We start from the raw sequence: 23,849 nt of genomic DNA, 5'->3' as shown, positions 1-23,849 counted from the left end.
AATACATATTTGCATGTAACCTCCCTCTCCGTTTCTTTATTCCTTTTTGTCTCTTTGTGTCTTCCCCATTTCTGTCTCTGTCTCTCTGTGTGTCTCTCTGTGTGTGTCTCTCTCTCCCCTCTGCCCTCCACCTAGGCTACAGCAATAGAGATCTATGTGATAACCCTGCCTCCATTCTGTTCCTCTACAAGCCACTCTTCACAAATCTTCCTGAGAAATAAGTCTGAACATGTTAATTCCATGCTAAAAATAAAAAAGGCTCTTGGGCTACCTTACTTGCCTCTAGGACAAACTACTACTTAACCTACCTTTTTATGACCCTTTATGTTCTAATTCTAATAACCCTTTCCAGCCATTGTTCAAAGTTTCCCATTTCCTGTACTGTAGGTTCTAGTCAACATGACTACGAGCTATTTCCAAATTCAAAATTGCATTGTCAACCTCCAAGCAATTCAAAAACTAGCCAAACACCCTAGAAAGTACTCCCTTCTAATCTTTGCCTTTCACTATCCTTATATTCTTTTCTCCTTCTAGAAGTCTTCCCAGGTTACCCCTGTCATTATTTTCTACCTCCTCAAATTATTTTGAATTTACTTATTTTTGTATTGAGCCCTAATCAAACATAACCTACTGGGAGACACAGGGACTCTGTGTTTTTTCTTGTTTCTCAATGCAAGGCACAATAATAGCACAGTGCCTTACCATAGTAGGTGCTTTGTAAATGTTTATCGGATTGGATCTAATTCTTTAAGAAAAAGAGATAGCTTATCCTTATCGTTCAAAATGGAAAAATGAACCTTATAAATTTCACTTTCCCATTTCTATTTTAAAACTATTATTATTCAAAGAAGTTCTCAAACTATATCTTATTAAATATCACATGAAAGTACAGTCTTTCCCTTTGGTTTAGCTTCCCTAAATCAACAGATATAATGACTTACTGGGGGATACAGACTTCTACTACCAAAAGCAATATGGAACAAGAGACTTTCACTTCTGTTTCCTAAGTCAGTCATATAATCATGAATTGTTTAAAAGAAAAAGAGAGCACATGGCTTATTTTAAAAATTCAATTGATACAATCAGTTTGGGTCCAGTAACCTATTCATATTAATTCAACCACAAACTAGAGTTCCAAGAATATCCTACCTTATACTACAGAAATTAGAACAGAAGAGATTCCAGATTAGCTATAAAGTTAAAAAAAATATATCATTGTCCATGACACTTTACTCAAATGTGTGATTAAGTTTCTCCCCATCTTTCTGGAGAGAGACACTTTAGGCAGATATTATTATGAAATTACAGGGTCATTAGCTATATGGCAACTGCTTCAGAAGCTCATGTAGACAAAAATAAGAGACTTAGAAAGATAAAACAAAATACACAGTGTTGAAAGAAACTTCTTTATGGGGGTGGGAGGGAAGGGATTGAGGAGTGGAAGAATGAAAAAGAAACTGAATTTGTTAAATAAGGACTATTATTCCACAACCTACAAGGAATTGAAGGCAGGAAAGTAGCACCAAAATCTTGTCATTAATACTGACAGGTCCATCAGATTTTGAGCTATTGAATAATCAGATATAACTTTTAAAATATTAAGGTGTTAAAAGGATGTAAACAAAGTAATGTTGTTGAAGAATCAAATGTAATCTAATGAAAGTGAGAAAAAAGAAACTTCATTTTTTGAGTATAAAGTCTGAATGTCAATTGAACTAACAAAATGCTAGGTACAATCTACAAAAATCCAGAATGTTGCTTCCTTAGGAAAAGGAACTACACAAAACCCCTAAGACATGAAATCATAAGAAACCAACAAATTTATTCTTTTAAAAAAAGTGGCATTGAAAATTTATTTTATGTTAATTTGGTTCCCCAAGTAATAACCAGAGTTCAAAGGCTCACAATGAATTTTCATTCCATCCTTTTCTCTTTTCTTTTGGAGGGGGGAATGAAGGGGATTGTTTTCAAGGTATTCATAAGGAGTATAATCAAAGATTTCTTGTTTCACTATGAGCAGAGAACAAATATCTTTTTCTATCCCAGTCCAGTACTTGGTTTCAGGGTAGTCAAAATTTCTAACCAAAGGTTCATAATCAACACTAAAGGCCATTACTCAATCATCTAGGAGGCCTCCTAGGAAGCCCAGACAACTCCCAGACAATCCCAAGGAAGCAGGAAGGGAAGAGTCATGCATGCATTGAGGAGAATCATTCTTTTCTCAGTATTAGCTCAAGGAGTTTGTCTCCTCATCCCCTCCCAGGCTTCCTCCTCCCAGCAACAAATCAGATATAACTTTTAAAATATTAAGGTGTTAAAAGGATGTAAACAAAGTAATGTTGTTGAAGAATCAAATGTAATCTAATGAAAGTGAGAAAAAAGAAACTTCATTTTTTGAGTTTAAAGTCTGAATGTCAATTGAACTAACAAAATGCTAGGTACAATCTACAAAAATCCAGAATGTTGCTTAGGCAACAAATGTCTGACCTGTGCATTGTGGATCCCAATATGTATCTGGTTCATCATACCTTTTGACCTGAATTCTGAAAAGCCTAGGCTCCAAGAGCCCCTTCTTTTTTTTCTGTCTTTATTAATTTGTTTGTTTACTTTTAGTTTACAAGATTCAGTTCCACAATCGCCTGAGTTTCAAATTTTCTCTCCTTCCCTTTCCTTCCCATACCGCCCCACCCCCATACCGCCCCACCCCCCTGCCCCCCATGGTGGCATGCAATCAAGTATAGGACCTGCAAATGCTTTCACATTAGACAATAGGTTGTAAAGAAGGATTGTAAAGGATGGAATGAACAATGGGGAAGAGGAAACAAAACCAAACAAGAAAAAGAAAGAGTGCAGGTAGTTTGCTTCTGTCTGCATTCAAACTCTCTTCTTTCTAGTTCTTTCTCTGAATGTAAACATCTCCTTCCATCATGAGTCTTTTGGAGTTGGCAAGAACCCCTTCTATACTTAAACAGAGGCTTTAAATACCCTGTGAATATTCAATACTTCCTTAGAATTCAGGTAGAAAATACTATCTATGATAGTTTAGATTAAAAATAAAGATCACTTTGAACATGTTAATTTCCAAAATCTTAAAAACAAATTATTGATCAGACTGAATGCATCATTGTAACAAAAAAAAATAAATAAAAGGAAGCTCATTTTACTTAGAGTCATTTATTACCCATGAAAAACATCGTTTTTCAGCCTTTCTCCTTGGATGATAAAAAGAACACAAGATGTACTATTTCTCCTGATATTGAGGTTTGTCATACTCATCACATTTAGCTATTTCTCAGAATCCCCCCCACCACACACACACACTCCTTTTCCCTGGCAACCAAACAATAAGCACTGCCATTAGTATGTAATTATATTTTGTGTTTTACCAAACATCACAATTCTGTAATAACTTCACAGTGAGGGTTTTATGTTCTTAGTGTTTGAATTTCTGATATCTTGGTTATTAAGAATGAACTGTCACACCATCTTGAAATTTAAGGGGCATTTAGTTATTTCAATGACACAGATTGCATCCTTCTTGGGTTCTAAACCTTTCTCCTTCAAATGTATCCTCATCATCATGCATAATAGGCAGGGATGATTCACCAAGATTCAATCAGAACTAATAGAGAAGACAAACAAATGATTGCTTACCATTGCATCTACTCTGTGTCTTATTATTCAAACACACAGGAATGACTTTCTGCCAACTTAACATTATAAATATGAATTTTCAAATTGATATGGATAATCTGACCCTTATGCCATAATATGATCCTAAAAAAAATTCTGTGTTCCTAAGAGAGTGCAGTTTATTTTTATTCTTGTTAGCATTAAAAAAGAAAGAAAGAAAAAGTTTCCTACCCGTAACAGGGACTGCGACTCATCCTTAGACTTGTTTTCACCTGATGCAGGATACTGCTGTGTAAGGGATCCAGACTTCTCTCCTCCTCCAGTGGGCACTCCTTGCAGGAATCCCTTGGTCTCAACAGGCAAGCCATAAATAGGTCGTGCCAGATGGGCAGCTTCTACATTAGGGCTATCCCTTAAAGTCTTCGGCGGCTCTTGAGTACCAGACACAGGAGTCAGGAGACCTAAGCTTGTTTGAGTATAAGATGGGCTACCCCTTAAAATTTCTGCTCCTCTCCAGGTCACATTTCTAAGATCATCACTGGAACCATCAGTCCAACCTTTTTCCTTAAGCCCTTCCTTGTCTTCCAGTTTCTCCCTCTTCACTATGGCATCAGAGACTGGCTCCCCCATTTTAGAATCTGGATTGATTAGACTATAGACCTTCAGGTCAATTTTGGGTTCCTCCTTGATAGCAGACACACCATGGCTATCCTCTTCTCCATTGGCCGTAGTGATATCCAATTCCTGGCAATGCACAGTGTTGAAATGCTCTAGTAGTGACTGGGTATCAGCAGCTGTGAAGCGGCACTGACGGCATTTATAGCAGTTATGTGCTCTCCTAAAGAAGATGAAGGAAAAATACATTTAAAATCCACTCTTCCTAACATTTTCTGTTTTTAATCATTCTTAAAGTAACCTGTCTTGTCTCACACATAAATTAGAAAGCGGAATGAAACTGAGCATTCATTCCTAATACCTGAACTTAAAGTATAATTAACTGCAATTTTTAATTTCATATTTTTAGTGTGAATTTTTAAAGGTGTTAATTTTCATTTTGTTAGACCAAGTGTACACAAACACACAGAGAAACACTCAGCTTATAAACACTAAGACAATTAGCTGTAGGCTGTGCAACTTTATTTGCATATCGGATGACAGTACCACAGAACTATATAGCAATCAGGGAATCTTGGAGATCATGAAGCCCTACTCCTTCATTTTACAGGGGAGGAAACTGAGACTGCAACAGATGAAATCCCACATTCAAGATTATACAAGCAATAACATGAAGAGCTAGAATTTAATTCAGATCTTTACTTGAAATTGTGCTCTTTCTACTAGATCAGAAAGTTTCTACTTTGCTACCCACATCATGGCAGAGAGGTGAGGAACTCAAGGTGAAAAAAAAGACAATTTTTCAGACACAGCCATTGAGTATATTTGTTTTCTTTGATGATTCATATTTGTCACAAGGACATCATTTTTATTTTCTTTAAAAAAATATTCCATACAGAAATCCATCTAGCCCTACAAGAAAGTAAGAGGAGAATGTGTGTGTGAGGGGGGAAGAATATAAGAAAGGGCAGATTGGGTGGAGGGGTATTCAACATACTTGCCATCTTGGCGTGAGGGTAGGGGAGAGACAGGGAGGAAATTTGTAACTCAAAATCTTGTGGAAATGAATGCTGAAAATAAAAACATTAAATTTATATATACGTGTGTGTGTGTGTGTGTGTGTATACACTCCTCCAGTGGAGGAGGGTGGGCGGGTGAAGGAGAATAGTGACAGGATAAGAGAAGAGAAATAGGATGATGGAGACATTTTAAAGCAGAGAAAAGAACATTGGGAAGGCTGCTCAAACAAGATAGCACAAAGAGGACAGCTTTGAAACACACAGGGTGAATTTGTTATACATTTGGAAAGCAAGCTATACACGATAGAGACCTGACACTTGATGCATGTTCCATTTTTTTCTATTCTGTTCCAAATATGGAAATGGCAATTCTGTTTGTTATTGAGTTGATAGAAATAAATTTTAAAAGAGTTCCTTCTTCTCGCTTCTTCAAGTCACATCAGTCAGATGCTTTTCTGTACTTTCTCCTCCTTCATTCCTTTCTCACATGAAAACATAGCCCTTCTTGCAAAAACAAGCCTTGTCTACATGCAAAAGTGATCCTGTATTTTATCCTGTTCCCCTTAGCATATTTCCCCCTCTATCTTCTACACTTTCTCTTTTATCTTCTATCTTCCCTGTCTATGAGCTGCTTCTATACTGTTTACCTCTATGTATCTCCCATTCTAAAAAACAAAAACCCTCATTTTATCTGTCCATATCCACTAGTTATAATCCCATAAATCCCCCCTCCATTGCCCCTTACTGACTATACTCCTTGAGAAGGCAGTCTACAATTCATAGCACCACTTCATTTCCTGTCATTCTCTTCTTGAGAGTCTGAATTCTGATCTCATCAATCAATTGAAAGTGCTTTGGCCAAAGTTACCAAGGAACCCTTAATTGCCAGATTTAAGGGCCTGTTCACAATCCTCATCTTTTATAACCTCCCTACAACCTTTGACACCATTGATCACCTTTTTCTCCTTGTTATTGTTCCTCCCAGGTTTTCATGTAACTGTTTTCTCTTTATTCTCCTCTTACCTGACTGCTCCTCAGTTTCCTTTGCTAGATCTTCATTCAGGCCATAACCCCTAATTGTAGATGCCCTTCACCCTCCAAGATTCTGTGTTGGGATCTCTCTTCTCTTTTCCTCTCCTCTCCTCCCTTCACTTCTTTTCTCTTTTGCTTACTGATTTCCTCAGCTCTCATGTATTCAATTATCAGCACTATGCAGATGACTATTAGATCCATTTATCTAGCCCTTAACCTCTTTTCTGAGTTCTAGTCTTATATCTCCAACTTTCAATTGGATATCTCAAACTCAATGTCTTATGGAAATCTTAAATTCAAAATGTTTAAAAAGTGAACTCCTTCCCCCTTCCCCCTAGGTCCTGTCCTCTTCCTAAACTCCCTATTACTCTTCAGGGTACCAACATCTATCCAGTCACCCATGTCCATATGCAATCTTTTTCACTTCCTCACTTCTTCCATCTCCACATCCAATCATTTGGCAAATCCTGCTGATTCTACCCTCATAGCATCCTCATAGCATCTGTCTCCTCCCTTCGCTCCTCCAACATTACCCTAGGATAGGCCCTTATCACTTATGCCTGAACTACTGCAATGTCTTTCTGGTTGGTTCTCCTTCCTTAGTCAATCTTCTCTATAGTTGTCAAACTAGTCATCCTAAAGTACAAGTCTCATCATGTCAATTCCCCTAGCTGCATACAAAAAACTATACTGCCTCCATTTTACCTCCAGGATCAAATATAAAATTATCCATTTGATTTTAAAGTCCTTCATAATCCTATCTTTCTAGTTATATCTTGCTCCCCACCAGATACTTTGAGATCTAGTAATATCATCACCCTGTTAGTAAGGGAATGTGAAGATCTTCCCTGCCCCTTAATGGGTTTCACTTGGAGCCCAACAAGAGAATCTTGCTTAGGGGAAGGCCCACACCTTTTGTTACTTTGTAATTAGGCTCTAGATCACCAAGGTTATGGTGCCCTGGACCCTAAAGATGCTGGTGCTTCTCTCTCTGGTAACTAATTATGTATGTATGCAGTGATCAGATAGCTAGAAGCTCTGTCTATTTTCTCTGTATTTTTTGTCTGCTTATAATTTGTGTTGTATTTTCTGAAGTTCTGAGTGCTGACTTTTTCCCTGAACTAGGAAAAATGATACATGTTTGATTAAAGTAAGATTATTAACCCTTTTTTTGAGTTGCTTTCCTTTAGAAAAGCAGATGAAAGAATCTCTGCTAGCAATCGTCCTGGATATGCTAGGGTGCTTGCTGTAACACTGTTCCAGGCACAAGAGAGCGAATTTCTCTATTCCAAGAATTTTCCCTGACTTTTTCTCATACCTAGATCTCTCTTCCTCTTCATTTCAGCCTCTTGGCCTCTCTGGCTTTCTTCAAGTCTCAAGTAAAATCTCAGCTAAAGCAAAGCCTTTCCTGAAACCTCTTAATGTTTATCTCCAATTCATCCTAATATACATTTATACGCTATATATATATGTGTGTGTGTGTATACACATATATACATATGTGTATATATGTGTGTGTGTTTTGCATGTGTGTGTATTTGTATTTACCACAATAGTTTGTGAGATCCTTGAGATCAGACTATTTTTGCCTTTGTCTCTCCTGCACTTAGCATAATAACTGACATACAGTAGGTGATTAATAAATGCTTACTGACTTGACCTAAATATATCAACTTCATTCTTTTTTATAACTGAACATACTAGTATCTTCTACTTGATTAAATAAATGTTTTTCTACTTCTTATTTGCTTAATTCTACTAAAGCAATATTTTTTCTACCATAAACTCACAGATTTTTGAAAGCATATCTGGTGCTGCATTATACAATTTTCCATTATATACAATAAGTTACACATTGCTACTTACAAAGTACTTTTCTATAGTCAATGGAGTAAGAGTCCCACTATTCTAATTATTTGGGAAAAAAAAACTTATGAAAAGTATAAAATTTCTCCTAGTTTTATTTATCTCTAATAAAACTTTATATTGCCTTTGTCCTTTTAACTTTGAAATAAAAATTACTCATCAAAAAGAACTGAAAATATTTAGATACGTGTTTTATTGATGAACAGGAATGAATCCACCACATTGTGATAAAGTATACTCAAAAGGTTATAGAATAATAGATTTAGAGCCAGAAGAAACCTTGTACATCATCTAGCCTAATCCCTCATTTCACAGGCTACAACCTGAGACCCAAAGAGGTTAGATGATTTGTTCAAGGTTATAGAGGAAGTAATAAGTAAATCCAGTGTTTGAACCCTGATCCCTTAAATTCAAATTCAACATTCTTTCTACTGGGCCATGCTGCATATGGGTATACTTGGTATAGAATAACACACACCGGTTTTCACTATTTAAAAAAAAAAAGTTTTCTTTGGTACTATACTGAAGTGCTTTGTTAAACATGTGCTATTTATTATACTGAAACAGTGTATTACTTGTTACTAATATTTATCAAAGAAACAAAATACTTTTTATGACCAACTCTGTAACATAACACAATATATTTTATGTTCTATATAAAATATATATACTTTAAAACAACTAAATACCCTGGCTTTTCACCTAACTCTCTAATAGATTTTTCCCTATAACCTTTGTCACTGAGATACTTTGTCCTCTTCCTTTCATAACCAAATAACGCATTTTCTAAGGTACTGTCTTTAGTCCTCATTTCTCTTTTCTCTAAACTCTCTCCATCTCACAAATCTTTTCTTACATTCTCTGTTTTCAAATATTACATCATTGCAGATGACTCCCTAAATTGTATCTGTGGCCCAGACTCACTCCCCAACTCCAAAGCTGCATTTCTAACTGTCTGTTAACACAATGTAATAGGGAAAATTCTAGAAAAAGGTGGTAGGACATCTGAGTTCTAACCCCAGGCATAGTAGGTATAGATATAGTAGAGTTGTAAAGAGGCAAAAGCAAATATTTGTCACTATTACTTCATAGATAAGGAAATTATAGCTCAGTCAAGTGAAATAATATACTCACAGTTATACACTTATTAAGTGTCAGTGCAGGGATTTGAACCCAGAACACCTTGATCCAATCAGCTCACTACTAAAGCTTAGGGAAGTTACTTAACCTCTTTGGGGCCTCAGTTTCCTTGTCATTCAAATGAGAGAGTTGGTGTCAAAAGATCCTTTTCAGCTTTCAAATATGATGTATCTTCAAAAATCTAAAAATTTGCTGACTCTTTTTCAACTATATTACTTTTTTTCTTGTTAGTTTTTGGATTACTAATCTCTTTGTTCGTTATTGTAAACAAATGACCTATTTAATACATCTTGTTTTTATTTAAGTATATGACATGTTGCCAATTAGAATTATCTCTGTCTTAATAAGCATAATGTATGCCATGAATCTGTTTGAAGCATTTTTATTATTTTTGATATAAAATGCCATGAAATGGAAGGACATGTCCTCAGAGAAGTGAACAAAGATATTGGTGGGATTAACTGAATTAGACAACCAAAGGCCACAAGTAAAATCATTTCTTAAAAAAAAATCATTTCTTGGACATCTTGGCTCATAGTGTGCATGACGAATGTAAGTAAAAAGACTACCATAATTATATATGTTTTAGGGGAAGGGAAAAAGCAAAAAAGACCTTCACACCAAGTCACCATATAGCCCAATACCTAGTCATTTCAATGTGAATTTGTGCAGCACAAAGGAGAGTAAATATTATTGGAAAATGTAGTTCAGAATGTGGAAAGCATATCATTCAAAGGATTGTGAAGAAAATTCAGGAGCCTCATGCCTGCATATAATGAAAATTGAATTGTAACATTCTAGTCTAGCAATCTCACTTTCTAGATGAGGAAAATAAAGTCCAAAGGTATTAAGCAACTTGTCAAAAGTTAGGGACATAAAAAAGTGGTAGGACAGGGATTTGAATCCAGGGATCTGATTCCAAACCAGGCCTCTTTCCACTAAGACCATCAAGAGCACTGTCTTCAAGTAGAGAGAATGGAGGCAATGCATGTGGCGAAAAAGAAATAAGATCATTAAATATGAAACCAACCTTATATTAATATGCAGGAAGTGGGTTACTGATTTAGCAACCATTTCTTAATCAATTATCTGGATACAATCTGTTTAGAACCATAGTCAAAATCAATTTCAAAGCAGAACAAAAAATAAAAATGAGAAGATATTGCATGTAATTAAATTTTTAATCCAACTTGTTTAAACAGGCTATAGCAACTCCTTTAACCACCCTGTCCTCAAGAAAGGGAAGCAAGTAGAACAAAAGTAAAGACATTGGATTTATCATCATTTTTTACAGAAGTTTAACCATTACAAAACAGTAACCACAAAGATGTGGTAGCAGAAGCTCAGAAACCACCTCAATAAATAGTTCATCTATTTGCCAAGGGTAGAAAGATGGCAGCTGAAGTCAAAAGAAGTTCAGCAAACAAACTCATTTGTGAAGCCTCGAGGAGGAGTATGAAAGATAATCAGCAGCAGCATCTCACAACACAATGAAAATCATCTGGGGGGAAAATAACTCTAAGGAGAGTTTGAAAAATCCAAATAAACCGGATATTTCTTAGATGCATTTAAGTAAAATTGAAAGATGGAAAATTTGTCAACCCAAGAAGAGAGATACCAACCTATAATTCAATAGTGACCTATTCTCACTAGGAAATAAAATTAGCTTTCTCTCACTGAATCAGAGATGTGCTGTGGGTGTCTGAAATGTGATATACATGTACATAAATGTATACACACACACACACAGAAACAGACAGGTTAGGTGTGATGATTACTTCATTGCTTCATAATGACTGAACATTCCTTTTGACCCAAACATTTTAAGTATATGTATTATATATTCATCAAATGTAAGTTTCTAGGCCTATATGTATTAATGTGTGTACATGTAGATAGATAGGGATATCTACCTTTTTCAATATGTATCTTTATCTATATCTACCTATATATGAGACAGTTATTAATTATGAAGACACTTAGGTGGATTAGAGTATTGAGGGCTGGACTCAGAGTCAGGAACACATGAATATGAATCCTGTCTTAGAGAATTAATAACTATATGACACTGGGCAAGTCACTTAACTTTCCTTAGCCCTGGTTTACTAACCTATAAAATGCAGGTAATAATAGCACCAATCTCCTGGGACTGTTGCAAAGAACAAATAAGATATTAGCTTAATAGGTAAAGGGTTTTGTTGTTGATATTATTGTTTTTGCAAACTTTAAAGTGCTCTATAACTGACAGCTATTATTATATCTTATTGGAATTTTCAAGGATAGGCAGCAGGGCAGAACAATGGATATAAAGCAACCTCAAATCCCATCTCTGACATTTACAACTAGAGTAACTCTCAGAAAACAACTTCACTTTTCTGAACCTTAATCTTCTCATATTGAAATGGAAAATGTTGGACTAAAGGACATCTAAGAACCCTTCCAGCTGTCAATCTATGTATGACACTATCCACCATCTAAATATGGAACCACTGTATTTCACTATTAGTAATTCTAAACCAAATATTTTATTGTAGATGTAGAATAAATGACAATAGGGAAGCAGGGAAACTGTATTTAAATCCTGATTCTAACACTACTTATGTGACCATGGCTAAATCGCAAACTCTTTGAGCCTCAGTTTCCTCATCTGTAAAATACTTCCACTACATAATTCATATGTTGTAATGAAAGCACTTTCTAAATCTAGAAGCATCACATAGATACAAGTTACTGTCATATCAGGAAGAAGCTGAGACACCTCCTAACAAAAGGCTAGAAAGAGAGACAGATCTGACCAAATGAACACAAAAACAAACAAACAAACAAAAACTTCTCTGTAAGAGATAAAATGATTAAGATACTCAGGGAATAATTTTCAAAATATTTTTAGTTGAAATTTTCTTCCAAGTAGAAAAGATTACACATAGTACTTCTACAAAAATCAGAAGACATTAACAACTCCTGACTCATGAGTTTACTTTCTTATCTGTACTGTATTTTTTATTAAAACAGTCTATGCATGAATCAAAGGCATTCTTGATGGAAATATGAAGTCCTTTGAAGTTGATTTTCTACAGAAGACCACATCTTCTATGGGTGAAGAAGGCTCCATACTTTATTGATTCCAAAGGAGCTTGACAATATCCAAATAAACATATAACAATGCTAAACAACAATGCTCAACCTATCTGTGAAATCCTTATGTTGATACTAAGAAAAAAATATTTTTTCAATTTGGTTTAAGAAAAGACTTTAGGCAAATACAAATTCAAAGTAATTTTTTTTTAAAATCATATTTCAGTCTAACTCACATATGGTAGTATTGTTGCATCAGACTGCAATTAGCCATCACATGCTTTAAAAGTAATAAGTTAAAGATTTGTCTTTGGGTTCAGAAAATCCATATTTTTAGACATAAATGAATTTTCCTTTTGTACTTTAGCAAAAAAAACCTGACCAGAGAAAAGAAATATGTCTCTATCTATAAGATGTACATTTGTAAAGTGCTATAACCATTTACAATCAACCAAGGAATTTCATTCGATGTGTTAGACTAATATTAATAAGATGCACTAATAATAACTTATAAATACCTAAAGAACAAGGAATATTTTACTCTTTTGCTGCAAGTAGCAAAAAAAGAACAGTGAGTGATAAAAATTATTAGGTGATTGATATAAGTGGCAATCTTTCCAAAGAAACTATAAGACAGATGTCCCTGTACAGTCTTTTACTTAAATTTAGGCCTTATTTCTTTTACTTCAAATTTATTTGTTTTTAAACTAATTCCACTCTTAATTTATTGGTCCCATTTTTATCCTCTACACAAAATGTATTTGCAAAGACTGATTTAGCCACAAATTTACTTCACAGTCAACATTTTTTCCTGAGGAAAACACAAAAGTACAATCTTTAAAATAAGAAACTCATCACCTGTTTTACAAAGTCTCAGTACCTTTGATCTCAACTAGCTTTGAAATATATGGAAATTTCCTTTTTCTGCCACCGACCAATACTTACCCTGGAAACAGCTCACACCTTCAGCTAAATATAGTTCCAAGGCCCTGGGTACCTGCCCAAACAATGAATTCACCACAGAGCTTCACATCTTCAGACTGAGAGTCTGGGCCTACTAAATGACCCAATTTGAAATTCCTGCTTGGATGGTCAACTCCCTGACTCTTAACATGTTTCAGCAAGAATTTTACTTTGATCTAAGAAACTGAGGATAGCCCTTGATGTGAATGTCAGAAAATAAAACCTCTCAAGAGGCGCTGGTAATGATGTCAAGTAAAGGAAACATTTGGGGATTGTTAAAAGGTATTTTTTAAGTTATGATAATTAAGAACAAATATAAAATTCCTATATTTGGAAAAAAAACAGCAACTGCAAAAGGATAAGATTGGGGGTGAGGGTGAATAAGAATGGATAAACAACAGTTCTTATGAAATGAGAATCTTTCATTGGAGGTTTACTGGACTCCAAGCTGAATAAAAATCATATACCATGAAAGCTAATGCAATCTTGCATTGAATTTAGAAGCTGACTATTTATAAAGAGGAAGCTCTAGTATAATTTGCCTGAAACTTACTGTTTTAGAAAGGACATTGATAAACTCAGTTCTAGATAGCCAGTAACCAGTAACAGGCAGACTCATCCTTGTGAGTTCAAATCCAGCCTCAGGCACTAGCTGTGTGACCTTGGCAAATTACTTAACCCCATGTGCCTTAGTTTTCTCATCTGTAAAATGAGCTAGAGAAGGAAATGACCAACCACTCCATTTTCTTTGCCATGAAAACCCTAAACAGTGCCATGAAAAGTAAGATACTACTGAAAGCACTAAACAGAAATAATAGCCAATAAACATTTATTTATTTAAGTGCCTACTAAGTGTCTGGCATTGTGCTGAGCACTGGGAATACAAATACAAAAGAGAAAGACAACCCTTCTAAGGAGGGAAGATAACACACAAAGAAGGCTGAAAAGCAGATTCTGTGATTACAAGCTCACAATGAGCAACTAAGATGATCATGCAATTCAAAAATCACATCATATAACAATCAGGTGGAAGAAATTGTGATAGATGGCTTGGGGGAGAGAATATCTAGGGAAAACGTGACAGCAGTTTTGAAATATCTAAAGACCCTCAACATCTGTCACTGGACTATCACAATAACTTCCTAATTGATCTCCCTGTATCCAGTCTCCCTTCTCTAATCCAACTTCTACAAAGCTACCAGATTGATATTCCTGAAGCAAAATCTGATCCTGTTTTCCCTTTTCATTTCACTATCAGGCCCCAGGAATTAATTTAGGCAAGATCTGACTGAGCTCCTCCCAGAAATTCTTTTTAAAGAGCGTGCCCAAGTCAGTCATTTCCTCTTTTCCTATGAGACTGGACTCTTAGGATCTCTCCATCATGCCCCCAAGTCAGGTAACTGCCCCCTCCCCTTGCTTTTCAACTTCCTTTTGTGTGTTATCCAGCTTTCATCAGCAAGTGCCTAGCACACAGTAGGTGCCTGTTGTTCATCATTCATTTTCAAAGAGGATCAATGACATCAATGGGCAACGACCTGCACAGAAACTGAAATTAAGTGAGGCAGTTGTACAAAGCTATCAGCTTCACTATCTTTTCCAGAGTCACCAAAATCAAGCAAGACAAAAGTCAGGATAACTGGTGATGGCCTGGAAAACAGTGGATAACTTTGGTGTCATCCTTAATGCTTAATAAATGTTTAGAGACAACTAGACGACTCAGTAGATAAAGCACAGAACCTGGAGTCAGGAAGACCCAAGTTCAAATCTAGCCTCAGATACTAGCTGTGTGACTTTGGGCAAGTCACTTAACATCTGTTTGCCCAGGAGACAGCTAGGTGACTCAGTGGATAGAGTAGTGAGCCTGGAGTTAGGAAGACCTGAGTTCAAATCTCGCCTCAGACACTTACTAGATGTGTGACTCTGGGCAAGTCACTTAACATCTCTTTGCCTTAATCCACTGGAGAAAGAAATAACCACTTCATTATCTTTGCCAAGTAAACCCCATGGACAGCATGATCTATGGAGCCATAAAGAGTCTGACACTGAACAACAATAAAGCTTATTGATCAATTGTTGTCTTCTCCCATTAGATAGAGGTTCCTTGAGGACAAGGACTCTTTTCTTTTTTGTATTTCAAGCACTTAGTATAGTGCCTTACTTGCCATAGGAGGTTAATAAAAATGTACTGACTGACTGATAAGAATCTCCAATGACTCTCAGTTGCCTTTAGAATAAAATATTCCTTGGGGGCAGCTAGGTGGGGGAGTGAATTGAGCACCAGCCCTGAAGTCAGGAGGACCTGAGTTCAAATCCAGCCTCAGACACAACACACACACACACACACACACACACACACACACACACACAAACAAAACTAACTGTGTGAGCTTGGCCAAGCCACTTAATCCCAATTGCCCTACCTTCCCCCTCCACAAAGAAAAAAAAAAGAAAGAATAAAACACTGCTAATTCTTGAGGCTCTTCACAATATGATTCTGTCCCATCTTTCCATGCTGATTTAGTCATTTCTCTTTAGTCAAACCGGCCTACTTCCTATTACTTAAATACAATATATGTCTCATGTCCATGTCTTTACACACAATGTACTCCATACCTAGAATATTCTCTCTCCCTATGTCTACCTCTTGGAATCCCTCTCTCCTCCTTTCAACATTCAGCTTAAGTGCCATCTCCTTCAAGAGGCCTTTCCTGATTTCCCCAGTGGTTAAACCATCCCCAACCATAACTTTGTATTTCACAGGATCATGTTACAGAAAAAAATGATGTGCAAGGACATCTAATTCAACCTCCTCATTTTACAGTTAAGAAAACTTTAGTCTCAGGACTTTCCCCACATCAAGCAAAGTGACAGATATAGCTTTTGAACCTCCAAGAAATCAGAAATATTTCCACTGTACTGCTATATTCAACATTTACTAATTAGTGAACATGTTGTACATCCCCAGTATAATGTAAACTCCTGGATGTCAAAGACTTTCATTTTTGTATTTGTATCTCTGGTGCTTAGAACTATAGTTGGCAAGCTTAGTAAGAACTTGCTTATTCATTGGCATGTGGAAGAAGGACTAGATTTATTTTATGTTGCCCCTGGAAGACATAATGAGGACTGATGTGTAAATGTTACAGTAAGGAAGATTTTGCATCAATAAAAAAAAAATTGAAAAACACACAAAAAACACTTGCCAGAAAACAGAGCTATCAACGTAGACTGGACTATCTTAGTGTCCCACCACAACCGGAAATGTTCAGGTATAGCATTTTGCAAAGTATTTTACAAATATCTCATTTTATCTTCACAACAGCCATGAGAGGTTATTGTTATTGTTATACCTATTATACAGAAGAAGAAACTGAGGTAAAAGTTAAATGACTTGCCTAAACTTTACTAGCTAATGAGTATGAAAGACTGAACTTAAACTCAGTTCTTCCTGACTCCAAATTTAACACACTATTCACTGGGCCATTAGCTGCCAAGAGACTGGACAATTTCTTTTTAATTACAGAGAAGATTCCAGTTCACACAACAGATAATTTGGAGAGCTGCTAATAATTTTTCCTATTTGGAAGTTATATGATTCTGTAGGACAGAAGAGTATACCGTTGGAAGTCATCCAGATGGGTCAGGTTTGATTAGGTAAAGTGAGATGAATTTTAACTTGTAAGTCCTAAATTTATTTAATTTTATAATAGCTCATGATATTTATCTTCCCTTTTAAAAAAATCTTCAAACCACTTCTGCATATAATATCCTATATGTCTCAGGTTCTCAGAGAAGGAAGGAGCTCCATAGGTCACAGCTAGAGCTAAGAAGTAATACAGCCCAATGCACTTATTCTACAGGGGAGGAAACTGAGGCCCAGAAGAGTTAAATGACTTCCAAAAGTCACATAGTAAGCGAGGCAGAATCTTGAACCCATTGGGAATCCAATGGCTTTTACACTGTTAGTTGGCTAAATCTTAATTTGCTGTCTCATTGTACATACTTTTCTCAATTACTTAGCAAGAAATGTGATTTTCCACATCATCCTGTAAAAGTAAGGGGTAGAGTAGCCAATAGGAGGTGAGAAAACCCTGTCTAAATATTGTTTTTTCATAGGAGAATAAAAAAAAAACTGAATAAGCAAATGTCTCTATCACTTACTCATGGCGTATACTCAGAAAAAAGTCCCCTTCCCCTCCCAAGATCTTAATAGAACCACAGATAATGATCTTATTATCTTCACAATTTGGATGCTTTAAGATTATGCATCTGACTACTATTAGTGAGAGGGAAGTAAACTGTTCAGTCTTTCAGGCCATTGAACACCACTTAGTAAATTGGAAAAGGCAATCTACTAAATGGTACCCTGGAGGCCTAAACAGTTAAGGTATCCCCTCATTGCAACCCAAAATATACTTTCTCTCCTTGATAACATCAGACCCAAAATACATGGTTACAGCACATACTCATATTTAGAGGAAATTATATTATTCTTTCTTTCAACTGCATTGTAAGTGGTCCTAGGTTTCTTACCACATTTGTTTCAATAAGCTCCCTGTCCTCATCTTCATTTATAATGTTGATTCCTCTTAAGGCCAATGAAAGTTTTAAGTTGTATGTATGTATTACAAGCCTTACCTGAATTCTATTCAGGTGCAAAGAGTTTATGACAAATAATATTATTTTCCTTTTTAAACCATACTGTACTGATAATGTTCAGATAGAACACTATCTAAAAGGAGGAAAAAGATAAATAGTATAAAATAGTAATTAGTAACTTGATTATTGCTTATAAGTTGGTAGCATTAAATTATCGACATTATACCAAACATGGCTCTTTGTTGCTACTTTAAATATTTAGAGGTTTTCTTTTGTCTAGGAAAGGATGGAGGTGTAAGATACAGTACGATTTTATAATGATGTTTCTCATTGCTGCTGTTATATAATGCTCTTTCGTGTAATTTACTGTTAAGTCAATGTTGTTCTGCTATCCAAAGCTTTAGTTTGAATTGGGTTTGAGCACAAGGGGGAAAAATATATATTTTCTGTTGATAACCATCGAACATAGAACTACTCCACTGGAGCACAATTATAAACTGTCTTAGGCCTGAGAAAAGAACAAGACACATTATTTGGCTCACTTTGTAATAAAGATTCAATCATTTTTCTCAGAAGTTTTGCACTGTCATGTTGCAAACCAAATGCATGTTATCAATATTGTTGTGAAGACTTACAAAAAGAGTTAAGTATCCTCCCTTATCTATCTTTCAAAACTCATGTTAAATATCACCTCATCTTTGAAGTCTGTCATCATCACTAAAGCAATACATGATCTTGAATCCCAGTAGAATTTGTATTATTCTTACAATATATACTACTTACTGTACAATATATTAGTTGCTCATGTAATTTTCTAATCTACTAGGCTTTAAGCTCCTCCAAGTAAATACTTTATTTTCATTTTGTAGATGTTTTAATACCCTATCCATACTTGGACTCCATCTTGTATATAGTAGATAGTCAATAAATAGTATAGAATGAATTGTAACAGCATAATAACCATAGATGTAACACCATATAAGTTGTATTTCTAATACAAAGGCAATCAGAGTGGAGAAATTTCAAGAGGCACAATCTTTCTGTGCAAATGTTTTATTTTGGGTCTCATATTTTAAAAGACTTTTAGATATCAGGATGCCTATAGCAAAAATAACTTGCACAGAAACAAAAAATCATATGCAGTGACATATTTCAAGTCTTTCTATACTCTCTTACTTCTGAAGCAGTCATTCCATGCTGCTATTTGAGCTTTTTATGGGTGCTCAAATACAATAGGGATTTGTTGGTTGCTAGCCATTGTGATTATATAACTAAAGGAGAATTCTGAGATCGAAAGACAATAATTAGCTTACCTTTTGTTCTCAAGCTGAACCACAAATAAATAGTTCTAGAAATACTGCATCATGCCAAATTCAAAGCAACCAAAAAGTTAAGTTGAAAAATATCATTTATTTTTCCTTTCTTTCTGACAGCAATGCCAAATGCTGTAAAGATGCTTCTTTACCTGGTCCCTTAAAATTTCGATGCCTGGTAGCTTTACATCCCAGCCGTATACCAGTTTTATTTTTTTTTTTTAAAGTGTGAGTCATTTGTAAAGTGTTAGTTGACAAGTACATAAAAGTGACTATAAAAAGATTTATTGTTTATACACCATTAGTAATAATATTTTCTGTTCTGAGTAAGGCATGACCACTCTCATAATAATGTTAGTCATTCTAGTCAATCTACAGATGAAACAAAACCATATCTGTAAGATAATGTCCTTAGTCTTTTCAATGTTTTCATGCTAAACTTCACTCAAATGAGTTGCTATCAGTGGCAAGGCATTTTTTTATGACTAGCTCTGAATATTTGTCGGTGTTTTGCTTCTTCAGATATAGGGTAGAGAGTCAAAGTAACAGAATACATTGTAAATATTAGCTAATTAGCTCTGGAAGTCATCTGTGCATCTGCACACCTTGCAAGTACATTTAAATATCAGCAAGTGGAATAAAGGTATAAATTGTTAAATCCAAATTCAACAACTTTAAAAAATGACTATGGTAGGAAGGATAAAATGAAAGAGGTTAAATTTAAGTATATTTCAGCAGATCAGACATTTTGAAAAAGTTAATCATTCTTTTAATTTGCAACATTGTTGGCAATAAAGACTGAAAATCGGGCAGCCAGGTGGCATAGTGAGTAAGAGGGCTGGCCCCAGAGTCAGGAGACCTGGGATCAGTTCTGGCCTCAGATACTTAACACCCACACAAAATAACTGGGCATGTTACCGTGAGCAAGTTACTTAGCCCCAATTGCTTAAAAAAAATAAAATTAAATAAAGACTGAAAGTGAGGCACTGTGAATGGATAATCCAATAGAATGATGAAAAAAAACACCTTAAGAAAATATTTTAGATATAAAGATGAAGATGAATTTACAGATGTATATAGCCAGATTGACCTTAAAAATTGGATGTATAGGGTACATATAATTCAGCAAAGAAATAAATATAAGACTTACAAAAGCATTAAAAAGCTTATCACCCCCTAATATGAATAGTTCCACACAACAGAAAATCCATTATTAGAAAATAGAATTTTTAATTCAATTAGACAAATATTTTTCAAGTAAATACAATTTTTTTAAGAATCCAGCACTATACTATGCAGAAGAGATACAAATATGGGGAAAAAAATGGCTGCTGACCTCAAAAAGCTTACAGTCTACTGTAATGAAAAAGAATCATTTAAAACCCAAGAGAACATGACTAATATGATTTCAATTTCAGTTTTCTCACAGTATTATATTAATTTAGAGAAGATGTTTTTTTTTCTCTCATTATTTCCTGATAGTATTATTTTCCATTAGCAGTAAGCTGGCCACTTTATGATGAATTATGTGTTTAAGGCTACCCATGAAACAAAGAAAAATATAAAATGATCTTGAGTCATGTGTGACTTGCCCTCTGCAAAACAACAGGAGAAAGAGGAAGAGAGTTCTGAGAATCATAGAATTCTGAGACCTTCTATAAATGGGACTCCAAAAATGTGATATCCTTATCTTGTGACTAGTAAGAGGGACAGATTACTGAAATAACTAAATCGCATCAATCCCAATATCACTGCTATAAACATGAGACAAAAGGAAGTTTCAGGAGAGCTCCCATGCTCTCTACAGAGAGATAAATAAAGGAATTGACAGTTTTTTTTTTCCTCCATGTATCCAAAGGCAAACATGCTTTTCATAGGAAAAACTTCAGTCATCTCATACTGTGAAACTCATGATAAGCATTTTTGGAAAGGTCTCCATGAAAATAATCATAAATTATGCTTCAAATTTGTTGTAAAGCATTCAAATACAGAGATATTCTCTGATGAAGTCAATAAATTCCTCAAAATAAAATCATAAATATTTGTCATCTCATTGTAAAGTCACGGGGAAAAAGAGATTTGAATATAGAAAATGATTAGGAAATAAAAAACAAGGGAAGTCAAAAGTTAATAAGACTATACAGAAACTTCATGCCTCTATGCCATGAATACTTCTTGTTTAAGAGATCTGAGAAGTATTGCACATGATGAATACAAAATCAAATCACGAAGGAAGGCTACAGTTTAAATTTTGCCTTAGATACTTACTAGCTATGTGACTCTAAGCCAGTAACTTATACTCCCTCAGGTTCATTTATTTTGATTTTTGTTTTTGATTAAATCTAGAAATCCATCCATAAAATGAGGTAATAGGATTCAATGAATTCTAAGGTCCATATCATTTCAAACCTGTAATTCTTTTTTTTTTTTTTGGAGGTGAGAAGGCAAGGCAATAGGGGTTAAGTGACTTGTCCAAGGTGATACTGCTAGTAAGTGTGTCAAGTGTCTGAGGTCATATTTGACCTCAGGTCCTTGTGACTCCAGGGCCAGTGCTCTATTCACTCATTGTGCCACCTAGCTGCCCACTAAATCTGTAATTCTAAAAATGAAATTGACTAGTTACTAATGTTGGAATCATTTCTATGACATTCTTGTACAGTCACACTTTTTTAATTAGAAAAAAATGACTAATTAGAAGAAATAAAAGTGAAGATGTGCAACTCAAGCAATTCTAGACTCAACTCTCCAAACTGAAAAGTTTGAAGTAGATAAAAGAATAGATATTGGCACATATAATCACTATTTCTTAACAGAGTATAACTAACATAAAGCCATTACCACAAAGGGGTGAGCAAAAGAGCCTGGAAACTACATCAAATAGCACATACTCGATCTCCCTGCCAAGTAGAGTGATGTGGCAGCCAAGGGTAGCACCAGTTTAGAATATAAACTGATTCATAAAATCTTACAGGAAGGCAGTGGAAAATAAAAAGCAGTTTGTCCTCATAAAACATAGAAAAGTAGCAGAGAGAAAAAAACAAGTTTGTATAAAGCTAGGCAAGACATTCAATTAATCCAGATCATCTCAAGAGTCTCTCAGGATGAAAATAACAGGATAAGAAACTGATCAAAAATAGAAAAGATTTGTAAAGTTTTTATAACAAATAACTTTCTTGATCAATAAGTATGAGGGTACTGCATTTGGACTCTAACATCGTATTACCTAATGTAGTAGAAATATCAATAAAGAAAAAAAAGATAAGTAGAGTAAATGAACTAGAACCACTATACACCAAGGAGACCTGTGCCAATTGCAAAAGAATTCTGAGAGTAAAAGGAGATTGATTCTCAAGCTACCTTAAAAAAATATGCAAGGGGCAGCTAGGTAGCACAGCGAGTAAGAGCACCAGCCCCAGTGTCAGGATGACCTGGGATTGAATCCAGGCTCAGACACATAGCACCCACCCAGAAACACCTGGCTGTGTAACCTTGAGCAAGTTACTTAACCTCAATTGCTCATAAAAAAATATGCAGTATCCCATATTGGGATAATATACTTGGCAAAAAAAAAAATTATTACCCTGAAAAAGGAGAAATGATCTAAAAAAAATCACTAAGTGCCCAACCTTTATAATCTCTTTGAAACCTTTATGATAATCTTCACATATATTAAGAATATCTTTGATGAAAGTATGAAATAACAAGTGATTTTTTCACAAATAATGTTACTACATACATCATCTTTATGATCACACAACTGGTTGAAAGGTAGGAAGAATACAAGATGCTAGTATGCCTAATTTTTGTTGACAAAATACATTTTAAATAATAAAGCAAAATTTTTCCATAGAGGTTCTCCTTCAACAGAATGCCTCTCATGCAAAATTGTCAAAGATATTTTTGAAAGATGAAACAAAGATAACTTTTTATATAACCTTTGATTAGTAATAGATAAATCAGTAAAAGGCATGCTTGCCAAAGATTTATATAGCATGACACATTTATGGGGGATGTCCTCATTCAGTCCAACATGAAAAGGTATTTCCTATAGTCCAGTGGCTTAGATGACATAATGGTGATTATGCCAAGTCCTTCAACATTGTGGAATCCAAAACAATGAGATCCAAAATTACTCAATAGTTTTGCCTTTTTACAAAGAAGGGAACTAGGTCCAAAATGTCTCTTATTCATGCTGGAATAAGCAATTAATTTGACATATTACAGAGTTAGTCCGTATTAATACACATATCTTGGAAAGATATTGTGAATGGACAATGAAGTGGGTCCAAAATTGAATAGAAGGAGGAAAACAAGTTGGATAGTCTTTCAGAGATTGGGCATGTATTTTAGTGATCCCAAGATTTCCCTCTGATACTGTTTTTAAAACCAGTATTCTTCCATTTATGTTATGTAATTGAGAGTCATCATATTTTAGCCTCCAAAGAATTAAAATTGTGGGTAAAGAGGCAGCTAGGTGGCGCAGTGAGTAGAGCACTGGTCTCAGAGTCAGGAGAACCCAAGTTTGGTTCCAGCCTCAGACACAACTCACTCACACACACACACACACACACACACACACACACACACACACACA

The 23,849-nt window shown here is 35.2% G+C and overlaps 1 protein-coding gene across 5 annotated transcripts in view; it reads right to left on the bottom strand.

The window, feature by feature from the left end:
- TRPS1 (transcriptional repressor GATA binding 1) overlaps window positions 1-23,849 on the bottom strand; it is a 312,015-nt gene that overhangs the window by 205,237 nt on the left and 82,929 nt on the right. For all 5 annotated transcript variants that reach the window (XM_069081182.1, XM_069081186.1, XM_069081185.1 and 2 more), the window contains one exon: window positions 3,865-4,471. In XM_069081182.1, coding sequence (XP_068937283.1) covers window positions 3,865-4,471 — 607 coding nt within the window. The remainder of the gene's footprint in view (window positions 1-3,864; window positions 4,472-23,849) is intronic.

The sequence above is a fragment of the Petaurus breviceps genome, unplaced genomic scaffold (assembly GCF_028583685.1).
Source record: "Petaurus breviceps papuanus isolate PSGF00001 unplaced genomic scaffold, PetGlider_PUasm1.0 98, whole genome shotgun sequence".
NCBI classification, from domain to species: Eukaryota; Metazoa; Chordata; class Mammalia; order Diprotodontia; family Petauridae; genus Petaurus; species Petaurus breviceps.
This window is presented reverse-complemented; position numbering and strand designations above follow the sequence as displayed.